The sequence below is a fragment of the Ursus americanus genome, chromosome 22 (genome assembly GCF_024610735.1).
Source record: "Ursus americanus isolate L20-20 chromosome 22, mUrsAme1.1.p, whole genome shotgun sequence".
In the NCBI taxonomy this organism is placed as follows: Eukaryota; Metazoa; Chordata; class Mammalia; order Carnivora; family Ursidae; genus Ursus; species Ursus americanus.
In genome coordinates this window covers 688,879-705,960 of record NC_142148.1, presented here as the reverse complement: position 1 = coordinate 705,960, position 17,082 = coordinate 688,879, and the positions used below count along the sequence as shown (strand labels likewise).

At 66.5% G+C, this 17,082-nt stretch overlaps 1 protein-coding gene across 1 annotated transcript; it reads right to left on the bottom strand.

Moving 5' to 3' along the window:
- Positions 1–1,848: 1,848 nt before the first annotated feature.
- On the bottom strand, positions 1,849–16,447 carry HELZ2 (helicase with zinc finger 2). Its single transcript, XM_045794777.2, has 20 exons — positions 16,355–16,447; positions 14,351–15,451; positions 13,962–14,145; positions 13,776–13,883; positions 12,904–13,421; positions 12,173–12,814; positions 10,291–11,074; positions 9,948–10,023; positions 6,047–9,872; positions 5,808–5,926; positions 5,578–5,709; positions 5,333–5,491; positions 5,105–5,252; positions 4,883–4,999; positions 4,616–4,808; positions 4,365–4,499; positions 3,967–4,185; positions 3,657–3,813; positions 3,390–3,557; positions 1,849–3,270 (listed from the first exon to the last, which is right to left on the bottom strand). The coding sequence occupies exons 2-20, from the start codon at positions 15,328–15,330 to the stop codon at positions 3,146–3,148; spliced, it is 8,790 nt and encodes a 2,929-aa protein (XP_045650733.2). The 5' UTR covers positions 15,331–15,451; positions 16,355–16,447; the 3' UTR covers positions 1,849–3,145.
- Between the last annotated feature and the right edge of the window lie 635 nt (positions 16,448–17,082).

Genomic DNA, 17,082 nt, shown 5'->3' with positions numbered 1-17,082 from the left:
AGGCACACGTCCACATCCTGACGCAGGTGAAGCGCAGCTGGTCCAGGAGAGACCGCGCCATGTGCCGTGGCCAAGGGGAGCTGCCAGGACGCTCCTCCACTCCCTTGCTGCTCATGGGGGTCACCAGGCCCTCTGAGAGCAGAAGGCCTGGCAGGGCGAGATGACCAGGAACAGGGACCATCTCCCCCACTGGCAGAGAAGTGGTTTGGAGAGAGAGAGAGACCAGGTCCCCAACTGTCAGAAAGGCCTCAGGACCTGCCCCCCACCCCCCACCCCCGCTATAGACAGCACCCTTTGAGAGCTGGGGTAGAGGGGTCCTACGCCTCTCCAGTAGCTGACCCACTGTGTGCTACTGCATGCCATTCAGGGGTCAAGCCAGACTGTCACACACACTGTGGGATCATGGGGTTATGGGGCAGACACTCCTGGGTGTTCCTCAGGGTCCCGTCACCCCAAGGCTTCCTGGGGAGAGGGAAAGGCAGGGGAGGGGTCCAGAGCAGAGCCATGGTGCTCCCCAGAAAAGACAAGTGGTGGAGGTATGGCACGGGGAGGGGGGGACAGGGTGGGGAGTGGAGGGGCAGGGAGCGAAGCAAGAGCTGCTGGGGATCAGGGACCGGGGTTTGTGCCAGGTCATACCATCCCACCAGGAAGGGGGCAGCAGGCTGGAGTCGGGGTTCGCCAAGGGAGGCGTCTGAGGGCAAGGCGGCTGGGGGTCGTCCCAGGTCCCAAGCCTCCAGCCGTCACCAGGGACGGCAGCTGCCCCAAGGCCAGCCCCACGGCAGGTCCCGTCTGTGAGGACCCTGCACCGCTGGGCCTGGCGCGCCCGTGTCTTTGAACCTCGCCTGCGTGCGGGGCCGAGAGCTTTTTCTCGGCGCCGAACTCTGCTGGGTTCACTGCCTTGCACGAGAACGTACCTGACTTGAAACCTTGACCCTCTTTGGCAACGAGGCCCGCCCTCCGCCTGCGGCCCCGCCTCGCTCCCACTCTGCGCGCAGCCGCCAGACCGCCGTTTCCCCGCCGTCTGGCACACTGCGCTCCGGGCTTCAACGTCCGCTCCTCCGTGAAGCCCTCCCTGACTCCAGGCTGGTGAGGTCCCGACTTCCTGCCTCAGGGCGCCTGTTGGTCCTCCTTTCCACAGCTTTTGACCAGATAGTACAGCTTCTCCAAGCCTGTACGCTTCCCTCGAATAAAAGTGCTCTCCCAGGGGGGCCTGTCTGGCTCCCTCTGCAGTCTCTTCGGGAGCACACAGGCCTTGGGGACTCCTTTTCTCTTTCACTCTGTGACCTCCACACCCGTCTGATACCTTTGTGGGCACTTAGGGAAGTCAGGGCCCGGCCACCCTTCCTCCACACGGCGGGAGCTGTTGGAGGCACTGGGCACTGAGCAACAGACAAACCAGGTACGGAATGGCCAGAGTCGGCTTGGGGGAGGTACGCAGCGTTCAAGGGTCCTTGGGGAGCATTCAGACCCTGGGCCACACAGGACACTGGCAGGGCTGGCAGCCTCGGGGACTTTGGACTTGGCCTGGGGTCAGCGTTCAGTAGGCTGGGCATGCCCGCATCACCTGGACCCAGCTCATCCCTGTGGCCCGTCTTCACCAAGTCAGCCCCCCCACCCCCCAGCTTCCACTGTTCTGGAAGACCCTGCCCAGCCCGCTGGCTGCTGTCAGCTGTGACATGGGGACACCAGCCCCTCCCAGAGTGCTTCCTTGTCCAGCATCTGGCTAGAATGGGCTCTTGATTCCTGACAGACTCAGTAGCCACCCTGCAACCCCAAACAAGACGAGGTGCCTCCCCTTCTTCCCCCCAGTAAAACCTCAAACACCCAAAGCAAGAAAAACATTCAGAGTGGTCTTTATAATAAAATTATTATTGAGTCGTATAACACAGAGTCCAAGAAAAGATATAAAAATTGGAATGTAGAAATTGATTTGTAGAAAACATCACCCCCCTCTCCCCCGCAGAGGATTCTTCAGCAAGGCCACAGAGCGGGGCAAGCCCCTCCTAGTATAAGCAGTTTGTATGTCGCATCCCCCAGACCACGGGGATGGTGGAAGTGCAGAGACTCTGGGTCAGGACTGCCTCGGGGCGGGGTGGGGGTGGGAGCTGGGGGGCTGGGGAGGTGCTGAGGTGAGGGTGTTATCAAGGCAAGAGTTTCCAGAGCAGGCAGGACATAAATGCACCCTGAGGGACAGCTGAAGGTCCTCAACCTTGCAAAGATAGACAGACAGGACAGGTTGTCCCCAAGCCCTGACCTGGGAGCAGGCTTGAGGTTGCAAAGGGGAGGCAGAGCTCCAGATGAAGGCACAAGGCTGCCCATCCAGGGGCACCTCAATCCCAGTCCCCACCCACACACCCATGGTCCAGGCAAGGCTGTGTGGGCATCTGGTTCTGGTCTGCTCTTCCTCCTGCAAGGGCAGATGGCCCGTGAAGGACACAGGGCTGTGGGTCCCAGTTAGACAGGGCTGTGGGGACAGAGAAAAGGCCTCTCTTCCAGGGAGTTGTCTTTGCCTAAGCTTGGGCTAAGGAACTTGTTCCAGTAAAAAAGACACTGGCGTTTGGTTTATTTAAAAATAGAAAATGGGGGTCCTGGCTGGCTCAGTTGGTAGAACAGGCAACTCTTAATCTCAGGGCCATGAGTTCAAGCCCCACACTGGGCATGGAGCCTACTTGAAAAAAAAAAAGGAAGAAAAGAAGGCTGACCTCCACAGCCAGCACGCAGTGGGGTCAGGGATGGCATCCGAAGACCAAAGAGTAGCCCCACTGGGATTTCCTTCACCCCAAACTTCCCAGCACCACCAGAAGGTCCAGAGGACTCCCCCCCATCCCACACCCCTGAGATGTTCCCTGTCACCAAATGTCCCAAGAAAAGCAGCACAGCAGGGAGAGTTGGGATTCCTCCTCCCAAGTGTAGGCACACGCTGGTGGGGCGGGGCGAGGCCGAGACTCCAGAAGGGGACTGTTGCTCAGAACCACAGCAGAGACCCAGTCAGGTAGGTGGGGTGGCCAGCAGTGCCCACTGAAGGCACGTGGGTTCTGCTGAGTGGGGCCTGACAAGGCAGCCCACAGAAAAGGGCTCGGGACTTCTCCTCGCAGCCCTGGGAGCCCTGGCAGCCCCAGGGCAGTGGGCAGGCAGAGTGGGCTGTTCAGGGAGACACTGCTGGCCTCCTCCGAACTCGCACCTGGCTGGCGGGCACGAGGGTCCGCTGGTCCTCACAGAAGTCCAGGAACCTCCGCCAGAGAGGGCAACAACGCAGGAGGCGGTGGTCTCCTGCAGAGTTTGGGGCGGGGGGAGAGGAGTCCATGGGATACCCCACCCCCCGCCGAGCAGCCACACCCCCGGGAGGAACCCACCCCCCCAACCCCTCACGCCTGGCGGAGCAGCCCTACCGATGAGGCAGAGTCCCTCCTTAGCCCGGGTGATGGCCACGTTCACTTGATTGGGGTCCACGACAAAGCCCAGGAACTTCTTCAGCCAGCTCTTGGTCGGCCGCTGGTCCAGGTCACTCTCCGGGCACGTGCGGACGGTGCTGACCAGCACGTAGCGCCACTCGCTTCCTGCGCGGTTGGGCAGGCGTGCTGAGGCCCTGCCATGCCACCTGCACCCACCCTTGTGACCCCCTGGCCCCGAGCCCCCTGCCCCAGAGCCGCGCTCACCCTGGCTCTTGGTGACGGAGCACACGGTCACTCCGGTGACACCCTCTCGCCCAAGACTCTTGCTGATCTCGGCAGCCTGAGCATTGTAGGGAGTGAGAATGGCCACGTCTTTGGGGTCCACCGTCCTGCCCAGGGTCAGCTGCTTGGCAATGCGGACCTGAGGGACCAAGGGTATGCTGTGGAAGCTGGCCCTGGTACCTCTGCTGCCCTGGACACCAGAGCCTCACCTGTCCCCTCAGTTCCTCTGCCACCTCCTCTAGGAAGCCCTCCCTGACCAAGACGCTCCAGGGAAAGTCTCACTGACACTCACCACCTGTGCCACCTCTTCCGGGTTGGCCTTGGAGTTTTCGTTCCCTTCATCTGTGGACACCAGCAGGCTCTGCTCATGGCCCTGCACATGGCCGAAGATGACAGAGCAGCTCTCCTTGCCCGTGTGGCCCAGGATGCTGGGCGGCCGCCTCAGGCCGCACCAGGTCTTCAGCCTCTTCTTGTAGAACTCCATGGAGGGGAAGGCACAGATGCCCTCATGCTGCAAAGTGGGGCATGAGCCAGGGGCAGGTTGCCTGTCTACCCATCCTGGGGCCGAGAGCTGGCGGACCCGGCGCCAGGGTGGACACAGGTGGTCGGGGTATGGGCAGCAACACCCCTGGCGTCCCTGGCCTCAGAGCACACCTGGGGCTGGAGGAGTGGAGGCCGGGACCGGCTTACCATGCGGTACTGTGTGTCCAGCAGGTGGGCGTCCATGTGGTACCTCTCGAAGAGAGACCGGTCCAGCCCCAGATTTTGCAGCTGCTCATTCTTGACCACAGGCCGCAGCTGCTTGTGGTCCCCAAGAAGAACCACCTAGAGGGACAGGCAGGCACAGTCCCGACGCCCACAGACCTCGAGCGCCCAGCTCCACCGCCGCGGCGCTGCCCTCCCAGAGACACCGGCCTCGCGCGCACGGCCCAGCTACTCACCTTCTCCGCCTGCGAGAAGGTCACCAGGGGGATGAGGGTCTCAGGCTCTGTGGCCATGCCTGCCTCGTCAATGAGGATCTGCCGGACGGCCAGCTTCTTGAGGCTCCTGGAGGCCGCACACGAGCACGTGCACAGGACGACCCTGTGCTGCTCCAGCTCGAACTTCCGTGCCTTCCCCAGGACCAGCTTGTACCTGCATGAGGACGCCATACGGTCACACAGGGACCCCCCCCCCCGCCACATACATCCACGGCCCCAGCTGCTTACCGGGTGAGGTCGTCCTTGGAAAAGACCTCCCCTTTCTGCAGCCGGGCATCGAATTCCCTGATGTCAGGTGCATAGGGGTTGGAGGACTGCCGGATCCTGTGGTGCAGGGTGATGCTCCTGGGATGGGGGGGACATCCATAAAGCCCCATGTCACCCCTCGCCCAAGACAGGACTGTGGCGCCTCTTGCCTCCACCCCCAGACAGACAGCCGAGAGATCACACCTGAGGGTCTGGTTGGGCCTCCCCTCCCGAGGGGTCTTCTTGGGCAGGCCGCTGCTGCCCACACCCGGCACCGGGAATTCCGTGGCCTCGGCCTGCTCGCTGTACACGCGCAGAGGCTTCAGCTCTGCTCTCCTGCTCAGCAGCAGTCCTGGTGGCAATGGGGCATGAGTGACTTTCCCTGGGGCCGGCACCCCTGGGCAAAGCCCCCACACAACCAACCCAGCGCACCTGCCAGGACATCCACCGACTTGTTAGAGGGGCCGCAGTACAAGATGTAGGGGCCCCCTACGGGCTTCTCACTGGGGGCCCCCCAGGCCATCGCCTGCTCCTCGTTTGACTTGTGAAACCAGAACACAATGTGGAAACCCACCACCGTCTTCCCCGTGCCTGCGGGCAGAGCGTGCCATGAACAGAGCCCCGCCCGCCTGCACAGGCAGACCAGCGCACCCCCAGCCCCACAGCACGGGCCCCACCTGGCGGGCCCTGGATCACCGTGAACCGCTTCTGCAGAGCGGCCCTGACAGCCCGGTTCTGGCTGGAGTTCAGGGTGTGGCCGCCTCCAGGGAGGTCGAACGTCTGTTTCTCCAGGAGCCTGCTGTACGTCCCTAGGGGAGGGACAGGCCTGCCTGAGCAGGGGCACAGGGCAGCGTGCAGGCGGGACGAAGAGACACGGGGGTGGGGGCTGGAGGGTCCCTCGACCTACCTCTGTGGCGGGTCTGCTGGGGAGGAAGGTGGCAGGACGGAGGGATGGGCTGGCCCAGGGCAATGCTGACGACCAGGGGGGATGCGCTCTCCAACCTACGCACGGCTTCTTCCTTGCGACTGGGGGCAGGCGGCAATGAAGATGGACAGTGGGACATCCACGGGATGGCCCCCAGGAGGGGACCCAGGGAGTTCTCGCCCCACCCCGCCCGCCAGATTCTCCCTGCGGAGGCCACTCACATGTCGGGAAGCTGCTTGGGCAACACCTCAATGGTGAACTGGGTGCCAGGTCTCAGCACCTCTTCTGGAACCTTCTCCACGGCCATGTGCTGGATGAAGAAGTGCACCTGCCTGGGGATCTCCTGCCGGTCGGCCCGGCCCTCCTCCGCGTCCCAGTGTGTCGTCAGCCCGTGGGCCACCCACGTGTACGTGTCAGGGTCGATGCTCAGGAGGGGCCCGCAGGGCGGGGCCGCCAGGTGAGGCTGGCCAGGGACAGCTGGGGGGCGCAGCTCCCCTGCCGCGGGCACGGCCGGCAGCCCCTCGAGCCGGATGCAGAGGTACCAGGGGCCGAAGGTGAGGTCAGTGCAGCGCTCACTGAGGAAGGAAGGTTCCAGGCAGAAGGAGCCTTGCAGCTGCCCCTGTGCCACCCGCTTCGCATCCCAGGATACGCTCACGTGCTGCAGCATGACGGGGTCGCTCTCCGAGACCGCGCTGGTGGCCGACTCCAGGGAGCAGAACGGCCCCCACACGCGGGAGTACTCGCCCACGTCGAGACAGTGGTCCCGCACCGGCTGGGGCGTCTGGTCCAGGAAGCAGTCGCCGGGCCGCTCCACGTGCTCCAGGCAGAGGGTGAGGCCGGGCGCCACGGTGCACAGCTGCAGACTTGGCACGAGGAAGCCCCGCTGCAGGCTGGCACTGAGCTGCACCTGCAGCGTGTCCCCGCTGCCCAGCTCCCGGGCCACCTCCACAAAGCGGCCACAGCGGCTCTGCCTCACGTGCCCCAGAGCCTGCCGCCGGGGCTCTGCGGCACCGCGCTCCCGCACTAGGGCGGCCACCTCGGGCCACCGCTCCTCCTGCACCAGCTGCAGCAGCTGCTGCCACAGGGTGGTGTCCACCCGCCGGGTGTGTGAGTCCAACAGGGTGCCGGGCCGCGGGGAGCAGGGCCTGTCTGCCTGCACGGAATAGATGCGACGCCGCCACGCCAGCCGCAGGCCCGGCCGCCGCTCCAGGTCGCTGGGGTGCTCAGCCAGCTGCAGGGAGCGGTAATGCACGGGGCAGGGGTCAGGCAGGGTCTCGGGGTCGGCGGGGAAGAGCAGCCGGAAGCAGCGGGCGCCCGCCTCCACGCCCACCACGAAGCCCAGCTTGCTCCGCGGCCGGACTCTGAGCTGCGCCCCCAGATGCAGGCTCCGGGCCTGGCGCTGGTAGCTCTGGGCGCGCCCATACTGGCAGCTGAACTCCTGGCACAGCCCGTCGATGTCCCTGGCAGAGTAGGGGGAGCCCCCGTGGCCCAGCGCCAGCAGGATCTGCCGCTGCAGCACCACGTCCAGGTACCTGCGGATGGGCGAGGTCGCCCACGTGTACCAGTCCACCTGCAGCGAGTAGTGGCCAGCCGCCTGCCGTTCCCCTTGGCGGGAGCGGCCAAACACCGAGCGGCCCAGGGCCTTGCGGAAGTCAAGGCCCACGGGAGCCAGAGTGGGGTGCATGTCGTCCGTGGTGATGAGGTCCGCCAGCCAGTCACCGTCCCCGGCGCTCGCTGCACACTGCAGGTGTCTCCACAGCGAGGCCAGGAGGCAGACCTGCCCGACGGGGGCCCCGCGGCCCCCCAGGTGGTGGCGCAGGTGCAGCGACAGCGGCACCAGCTCCCTGTGCTTCTCACACAGGGCTCCGAGCTGGCGCTCGCTGGGCGTGGGCTGCCACCGCAGCGGCGTGACGGTCCGCGTGGGCTCACTGCTCACCAGGAGCTCGGCCACCAGGCTGTTGAACTGGATCATGTACTCCTTGACCATGACGTGGGCCGCACGGAAGCCCAGCACACAGTCCTCACTGGGCTGCTCGTAGTGGGAGTCGGTCCGCAGGCGGCCCCGGCGCAGCACCCGGGAGAGGTGGCACGCGGCCACGACACAGGCGTCCACGGAGTCCAGGCGGGCTGGCAGCTCACGGCCGGCACCCGGGTGCCTCTTGATCACATGCTCAGCTTCCTCGTAGGACAGCTGGCGGTCAGAGCAGATCACAGAGGGCGCGAAGCGCAGGCTTTTGAGCTGGTCACTGCCCTTCTCAATGGTGAGGAAGAGGGAGATGGCCAAGCGGTCCTGGCCCGGCAGGAGGCTGAACGCATCCTGGCAGAGGCCCGCAGGCAGCATAGGCACGGGCTCCCGGTCAGGGGCGTAGAACGTGACGCCCTGTCTGCGGGCCTCCAGGTCCAGAGGCCCATCCCTGGGGACAGAGCTGGCCACGTCGGCAATGTGCACGGCCACCTCGTACCTGGAGCCCAGATCTCGAACGCTGAGGGCATCATCCAGGTAGCGGGCGCCCTGGGGGTCCACGGTGAAGGTCAGGAAGCCGCGGCAGTCCTCCCGGCAGTCGGGCGCCCGGCCAAGCTCCGCCCGGTACTTCTGCAGTGCCTTGCTGACACACGCCGGCTCCACCGAGGGCTCCCTCAGGCCGTGCTCCAGGTCCAGGATGCGGAGGCCCTGCTCCCAGGTGGTGGCCTCGGGCAGCACCTCCAGGACGATGCCCAGCGGATAGTAGAAACGCTGCCGCCACAGGACAATGCGCACCCAGAAGAGGCGGCTGCCGCGGTCCTCGGCGGTGAGCCGCTCGTACCCCACCCGCTGCACGCGGCCCTGCTGGACGCGGTGGACGGGCACCTGCAGCGGGTCCTTCAGCTCGGCCACAAAGATCTTTGTCACGGAGCCGTCGACGGGGGTCATGATGCGAGGGTCCCACTCATCCATGCGGCACACGAACACCAGCTCGCGGCGCCCCCTCTTGAGCACGCCCACCACTTGGCCCTGCAGCCTCCCCGCGGAGCCTCCGTCTGCGCCCAGGACCTTCACCAGCACCTCGTCCCCGCTGAAGGCCATCCCACAGCGCAAGCGGCCCCTGATCTGGATGGGGCCGGAATCCACGTCGTCCAGCGGCATGGCCGTGGCGCGGTCGAAGGTCTCCTGCACGAAGGTGCAGCGGCGGTACAGCTCGGGCTCCGAGCACAGCCGTCTCCGCAGTGTGGCCCGCGGCAGGTTGGTGTACTGCCGGGCCCGGTGTGGGGACGCGGGCCTGGCGACAGTGTCCAGCAGCCCGTCTTCCCGGACGGTCACCATCACATTCCGGGCTTCATCCAGGAGCTCCTGCAGGATGGAGTCATCGGTGTTGAGCTCCGTGTCAGAAGGCCAGAAGTCCGACTCCGCGTCCTCGGGGTCCTCGGCGTCCCCATTCTCCATGGCCGTCGGCCCTGCCGCCGCCTTCCCGGGGGCCAAGTCCCCCACTGATGAGTTCCCTGCTGACGTTGTGTCCTCTGCCTCCGTGTGCACCGTGTCCCCCACTGCTGGGCAGCCCCCGGCCACAGACCCTAACGCTGCGTCCCCAGCCTCTGTCCTCCGCGTGGCTTCGTCTCCCGCTGCTGAGGTCTTGGACGGGGATGTACTCCCCTCAGCCTTGGCCCCTGGCCGCACCTTCTCCGTGGCTGCGTGCTCTGTGGCTGGAGCCCCTGCTGCCCCCTCCTCCGGGACAGTGTCCTGGGCCCCGGCTGCCACAGATCTCTCTGCTCGGAGGGCCCAGCGCTGCCTGTGGACCACGCTCTGCTCGATGTGCTCCAGGGACAGAGTCTTGGGGGAGACGCTGCAATGCTTCACACACTCGCGGATGAAGCTCTTCCAAAGCTTGCTGCAGGCCCCGAAGGAGCAGAGGGCCACGGCATTGCCCACAGCCACCACCTGGGACTGGGCGCGGGTCATGACGGTGTTGAGCACACGGGCGTCGGTGAAGAACCCCAGGGCGGGTGCCCCCGAGCTCAGCAGGCTGTCGTGGTCGTGCACGGTACTCAGCACCACCACCCGGAACTCCCGCCCTGCGAGGGGGTGCGGTCAGGCCGGGCAAGGAGGGGCGGCCCCACCCCGCCCTCACCCCGGCACTCAGCACCCACCTGGCAGGATCTCGAAGCTGCCCACAGACACCTGGCCCAGGTCCCTCCTCCTCAGCTCCTGCCTCAGCGCACTCACCTGGAGACAAACACGCCGGAGCAGCAGGCCTGGGTGAGCACTGGGGTGTGCGGGGAGGGCCCCCAGCAAGGACCCCGGTGCCCTGGCACCGATCACGGGGTTCAAGCCCACATCATGTCCCGGCAGATTAATCCCTCAGCCCCTCTCTCAGGAGTGGAAACTGTGGCTAAGGAGGCCACCCCGGGGGCAGGCAGGTCCCCCAGACCTCCTCCGGGCGTCCCTGTCAGAAGTGAGGGAGGCAGGCCATCCCCGGCAGCTGGGGCTCACCTGGGCACCGTGGGACACGGCACAAATGCTCCTCTGCTCACGGCCGCCCCAGCAGGGGGGCCAGCTCTGGTAGATCTCCTGCACCTTCTCGGTGACCTGGACGATCTCCGCCGCGTTCAGCCAGGACGTACGAGACATGTCGCGCTCGGGGCTGCCCGCCACGTGGCAGAACATGAGCGGGTAGTGCTTGGGGTGGCGAGGAACCTTGCCGCTGGCGTGGATGGGGCTGCCCTTGGCCACGTAGAAGTGCCGTGAGACGAAGCTGAGGATGGCCTCGGTGGAGCGGTAGTTCTCGTGGAAGACGATCCGGCTGTGCCGGGCCACCTCGTGCTCCTCCTGCTGGTAGTGCTGGAAGAGGCGGTACAGCAGGGTGTGCGCCGCGGCCTGCGCGCGGGCCACGCTGAAGAGCTTGGGCGTGACCTGCATGTGGTCCCCCGCCAACACCACGCGGGTGCTGGGCGAGGCGTAGCGCAGCGGGGTGAGCGCCTCGCACTCCAGCATCTGCGCAGCCTCGTCGATGAGGATGTGCGAGAAGAAGCCGGCCGGCACCCTGAGCTCGCGGGCCTGGGAGGTGGTGGTGACCACGATGCGGTGCTGCTCCAGCTCCGCCCGCGTCGGGGGCCGGAAGGCCCGGCGGTCCCCGGTCAGGCAGCAGTACTGCAGCGTGGCCGCGTCCGTCTGGCTGGGCGGGCGGTCCGTGTACATCACCCGCAGCGGAGTGGCCTCGGGGTGGCCGCTGCTGACGTAGCGGTGGAAGTGCTCCTCGATGTAGATGTCAGCCGCACTGAGGGGGAAGGGCACACGGGGCCTCAGCAGCTGACCACTCAAGCCCCTCCGGTGAACCCAGCCTGGCCTGGATGCCAGGCACTCAGCTGGGGCAGACAGACCTGTGTCCTGCCCCCACAGAGCTTGAACACCAGCAGAGGGGACAGACAGACAGACCAACAGGGGACCGTCAGAGCCGGATGAGGAGAACTGGCAACAGCACAGAGGGTCCGGGTGGTCAGGGAGGGCTCCCTGGAGGAAGAGGTGAAGGAGCTGGCCATGCAGAGAGGCAGAGAGGGGAACCATGAGGGCCCCTGCCTGAGGCAGCCCAGGGTGACCAGGGGCTGTGGATGGCCCTGAGCTCGGCTCCCAGATGGCTGTCGGTGGGTGGGCAGCGATGGGTGCAAGTTCTCGGGAGAGTGGGAGAAGCACCAAGGCCGGCCCCTCACACCCAGGGCCAGTGCATCAGGGAATATGCCAGAGCCCCAGGGCATCTCTGCAGGGACCTGCTCCCCAGGACCCCAGGGATCCCCAGGCCCACCACGGGAGAGACCCCTGCCCAGGCCGCAGGAAGTACTGGGAGCCAAGAAAACCATACTGACCAAAGGGGGCCAGTTGAGAGAGACTGAAGGAAGAGTCTGTATTCCTCTAAAAGACAACACCAGAGCCTCACCCCAGGAAATGCTGGACTGGCCATGCCGGACCCCCACCCACAACTCTCTCTGGACTAGGGCCTCTGTGGAGGCACGCACAGCCCCGCCCCCAGACAGCAGACCCTGACCCCCAGGGCACCCTGCACTGGGCCCGAAGCACAAATGTCCCATCTTTCAGCTCGGAGCTGATGAGCTCTCAGAGAGAGTCCCAAGGATCAGAGTCACCCTCCTGACCGCCCAAGGGCTGCACTGCTCCCACCCCCACCCCCACCCCCACAGTGTCCACGGGGCAGCCAGAGGATGCAAGCCCAGCCCAGACCCCGCCCGCTCTGCCGATGGCCAGACAACCCGGCCAGTCCACTCTAGCACTAGCTGCCAGGCCTCCGGTGACCCCGGGAGTCCCAGGCACCATCCCAGCGGCAGCCTTGCCCCGGCCCAGCGAGCAGGCAGGGCTCTGGGCTTACCTGTTGGTGTGTGTGCAGATGAGGACCCTGGTGTGGGGCTGCCGGATGACCTCCAGTGAGGCCATAGCCAGCGTGTAGGTCTTGCCTGTGCCAAAAGGGCCATAGATGAGCAGGGGGGCAATGGGCCGCATGCCCCCGGGGCTTCTGCCCGCAATGAAGGCCACAGCCAACTTCTGCTTGTGGTTGCCCTGCATTGTGGGTGGGGTGGGCAGAGGACGGGGCACGTCGCAGGTCGGCAGGTCAGGCACCACCAGGCGCTCCTCGGGCAGCGCATCCACTGCCTGGTGCCAGTAGCGGAAGGTCAGCGGGTCGATCTGGAACTGGACTTCCAGGACGGGGCTGGTTTCGGGCTGCAGCCCCAGGGCCGAGCAGCAGCGGGCGGGCAGCAGCAGCCACAGTGCCTGCTCCGAGCTGGCCCGTGTTTCTAGCCGCACCTCAAACACCGTGTGGTCAGGTGCGGGGACAGGGGCCACGAGGGCTGTGCTGACCGCCCGGCCCAGCAGAAAGCCCTCATCTGTGTCTGGCATCAGAGACGAGGGGGTGGGGACCTCGGCATAGAGGGCTCCTGACGGCGGGAAGAGCATGCCCAGGGCCGGCGTCTGCAGCATCGTCCTCAGGGACACTGGGCCCCGGAAGTTCAGCCTGGCAGGGAGAACAGGGTCAGCGGCCCGGGGCCGCAGCTCTGTAGTCCGCAGCCCCGCGGCCACCATCTGCCTAGCGGCCCCACTCACTTGGCCACCAGCCGCTGCTGAGTAGCCTCCTCCTCATAGAGAAAGTGGTGCATCCGCTGCCGGTAGTTGTCGCGGGAGACGGGACCCGGGGCGGGGCCCGCGTGACTGAAGTCCAGCGCCAGGGCGGGCACCTTGTACTTCGCCAGCAGGGCCACCTGCTCGGCCGTGCGCTCCACACCAGGCACCACGTGGCGGTTGCCCGTGTGCCAGCGCTCCAGCTCCTCGAGGTGGCCGTGCGCCCGCGAGCCCCGGAGCCCCGGGCAGCGCACCTGGCCCAGTTGCAGCCCCAGCTTCCGCAGCAGCACTGGCCTGCGGCCGAAGTCGAAGACCACCCATTGCTCGAAGGAGCCGAAGGAGGTGCTCTGCACGCGCACCTCCACCTGGAACTTGGCTGGGGAGGCACGCGCACGGAAGCGCTCCCCCTTCGCATAGAGCTGGCCCAGCGGAAGGCAGGGGGCCACCAGCGAGAAGTCTGCTCCCAGCTCCTGCTTGAGCAGGGCCACGTGAAGCAGGGGCTCCTGGGGGAGAGGCTGGATGGTGAGGCGGCCCCAGACCCTGCCCGCCCATCAGGGTCCAGGCTGACACACATGCCCCTGCCCACCCTGCTGGGCTTCCTGGCTGTGACCCCGGAAGGGTGCTCGGCCTGTCTGAACCTGGGGGTTCCCCTCTGCAAACGGGGTCACAGAGCAGCCCTCGTGGAGGGTGAGCATGGGATGCTCGGGGCACACGAGGTAACTAGCCTGGTCCCCACTCTCTGTGCCAGACATTCCACAGAATAACGGCACGGGGCCTCACACAGGAGACTGAGGCAGGAGGACGCGCAGGCAGCTCCAACCCCAAGCCCCAACCAACCCGGGGCTGCTGATTCTCACCTCAGACTGGATGTCGAATACCCAGCTGTGCTGAGTTTTCCTCTCATGGGCCTGATGCACCAAGGGCTGGGGGCAGGTGATGGACACGCCCTCGACGTTCTCAGCCAGCTGCACAGGGAGTCTGGCCGTCAGCAGCGGGGCTCTGGCCCCAGCAACCCCCTGCCCACTCACTTGGTCCCCACTTACCACCAGGACCTCACTCCTGCTGCGCTGGTACTCAGCCAGCAGCCGCGCCTGGTAAGACACCAGCCCTTCCTGCCAGGCGGCCTGCTCCCGCAGCTTTAGGGTCTGTGTCCGCTGGATCCACTCCTGCAGCTCCTGCTGGCAATGTGCCTTGGTGCAGACGTCCCCGTACTCACAGAGGCTGGGTCTGGGAAACGGGAGGTCAGCAAGCAGAGCAGGGGTAAGCACTCTCAGCCCAATACTGGCCTATGGCAGGAGGTAGGGTGGGCTCCAGGCCTGGGGGCAGGGCAGGGTGGGAACCGGGACCTCCTCCATCCTGTGCCCACGAGAAGAGGCCTCAATGAACGTCCCTTAACCACCCCCCACCCCGCCCCCGACCCCACTGTCCTTACTTTGGGCAGAGCTCAAACGTGGAGAGCCCCGTGGGTGGGCTGCGGTGCTCCCAGGCCTCCACCTGGTCCAAGGCCACCATCTGTGCATGCTCCAGAGATGAGCAGTGGTTCTCAAAGGCCTCCTGGGAGTGGCAGGTGACCAGACAGGCGTGGCAGTACAGCCTGACTGCGGGGGGCTGGCCATGGGGGACGGTGCGCTCATCCCCTCTGGGGGCAGTGGGAGAGAGCAGGTCCCGCCGCTGGAGCCCATCCAGCTGCTCAGCCTCCCATACGGCCATCTCCACCGCGCTGTGCGCGTACTGGCAGCGGGATGCCCCATGCCGGCACGGCCGCCCACGCCCCACGTACGTGCAGTAGGCCAGGGGCTGGCCGTACTGGGGCTGGGGCCGCACCTCCACAACCTGCTGCTTGCGGCGGCCCTCGGCGCTCACGTGGGTCAGGAGCGAAGGGCAGGCGCCATGCCTGGGGCAGCGCCCCTGGGGGTCCACCGGGCAGAGACATGGAGGACAGCACCGGAAGCAGTGGGAGCAGAGCAGCTGGAACTGGCCGCCATACTCGGCACGGATGGCATCGGCTGGGCTGCGCAGCTGGCCCTGGGCCCGGCCGCCCTGCAGCTCAGTCTTGAGCCACAGACGCCGGACATTGTGCTCACGCTCGAAGGTCCAGACCAGGGCCTCCTCCGGGCTTCGGGCGAAGGTACACTGGTTGCGGTGGCGCTGGCAGCCAAGCCCTGGGGTGTAGTACCAGCAGACTTCATAGCGGGCAGGCCGTGGGAAGCTGGGCCGCCGGTCCACCTTGCGCCAGACCCGGCTCTTGGGGGCTCGCTTGAAGCGGGCCAGCAGGATCTCTTCGGGACAGCTGTGCTCCACCCTCCGCAGGACGTAGGTGCTCTCATTGAGGCGCTGAGTACAGCGGGGGCAGCCCAGGTACAGGTCCACCTGGGCACACAGCCTGGCCAGAGAGAGCTCCTTGGTGGCCATGGGGCTGCTGGGTGCTGAGCCGGACCCTGGGGACACGATCCCTGGCCTGGGTCTGTGAAGTGCTATCCGAGGCTCACAGCTTCAGCGGGTCCTCTGGGGCTGGTCACCCGTGATGAGAAGTCTGGAATGGGAGGAGGAAGTTCGGACCCTGAGGCCAGGAGGTCCACATGCACCCAGGCAGGGGCTCAGACACACTCCGCCTCTCCGTCAGGTCAGGGAGAACTGCGTCCACCAGACAGGAGGAGGGGGTCCAAGGAGCTGGGCCACACTGACCTTGACCCAACCAAGACCCCTCCCACTTCTGAAAGGTCTCTGGGCCCTGCCGAAAGGAGCCAGCTGGCCACCTGGGAGGAAGGTTGCCCCGGCAACAGGAGCCCTGGGGGCCCCTGGAGGCTTGGGGCTCTCCCAGGAGCCTCTGTCTCCAACATCCCTCAAGCACTGAGTCACCTAACTACAGAGCACCCCTGCTCCGCAGAACGCGGACTGGCTCCTGGAACGGGGCACACTGGCTTCCTGCCCGCCGGGCAGAGCGGGGGCCAGCAGGACAGCATCGGAGCTCCGGGAGGAAGTGGGGATGCCCGGGTCTGCATGGAACTTCCAGGGGAAACTTTGAGCACAACAGCAAGAGATGTTTTGAAAGGAAATGGTTGCAGCCTCAGCCTGGAGGGGAAAACCCTCCCCGCGCCAAAGCGAAGCGTTGGTCCAGCTGCAGGGGGACCAGAGCAGAGCCCAAGCCCGGTGGATATTCAGGAACAGGACGACCCCAGGGGTTCCGACCCGGGCTGCAGAGATCGCGGCCCCTCCCCAGGCCCGGCGGGCGGGGGGCCAGGGTCGCGGCGAAGGGGCCGCGCGGCTCCCCCGGGCCGGGGGCTCGCAGGTGGCTTCCGGGCACCCCCCCCCGCCGCCACACCAGCACCTCCTCCCGCGGGGCGCGGCCGCCCCCTCCGCTCCCTCTCGCCTGGGGGTCCCACGGAGCCCGCTCCGGGACGGCGGCCGAGACCCCGGCCCCTCGCCGGGCGCTTACCCTGCACGCGGAGCCGCCCCCCGCCGCCGGCGCCCCCGGCACGGCGACCCGCCCCGCGCCGAGCGATCACTTTCGATTCTGCCCCCGGGTGACTCAAAGTGCTGACGCCCGATCGCGGAAATTACCTCACCGCCCCCCCGCCCCGCCCCCACCTCCGCCCTCCCCGCCCCCGGCGCCGCCCCCCCCCCCCCCCCGGCCCGGGCGAGGCCCAGCGCGCAGCCCGCGACCCCCGCCCCTCGGCCGCGGCCCGCCCAGGTGCCCCGCGCACAGACCCGCGGGATCCTCCGCAGTTTGCAGAAGGGGCCGTGCCCGCGGGGGGGGGGCGGGGGGGCGGTGAGAAAACCAGGACACAGAGCAGAGGGGAAAGGTGCTCCCGGCAGAGCCCGCTTGCGGCCGCAGAGCTGCTGGGGCAGCAGATGGACCTGTCGGGACCGGGGGACCCCCGCGGCACGGCTGGGAAGGGGAGGGGCTGAGAGCTGGGGGCGGGGAGGGGTGGCTTTCCTAAGAGGCTCCATGCAGTCTAGGTCAGAGGGGACCTGCCGACTCTCTTACCTGGGAGGTTCTTACCTGAGGGTGCCCTGGAGTGCTATCCAGCCCCTTCAAATACACCAAAGCCAGCCAGCCCAGACAAGGGACACCCCCCCATCCTAGACAGCGGGAAGGTCGGGGGCATTCTGCAGCCTGACCACATTGGACCCCCCAACTTTCCTGCTCGGCTGCCATCCTTA

What these genes read in the sequence shown, in the direction of transcription:
- HELZ2 (XM_045794777.2), bottom strand. Translation starts at nt 15,330, where the DNA reads ATGGCCACCAAGGAGCTCTCTCTGGCCAGGCTGTGTGCCCAGGTGGAC. An exon ending in CCGTGTCCCACGGTGCCCAG is followed by an intron (nt 10,024 to 10,290) that starts GTGAGCCCCAGC and finishes GTTTGTCTCCAG; the next exon opens with GTGAGTGCGCTGAGGCAGGA. An exon ending in TCCAAGGACGACCTCACCCG is followed by an intron (nt 4,809 to 4,882) that starts GTAAGCAGCTGG and finishes GTCCTCATGCAG; the next exon opens with GTACAAGCTGGTCCTGGGGA.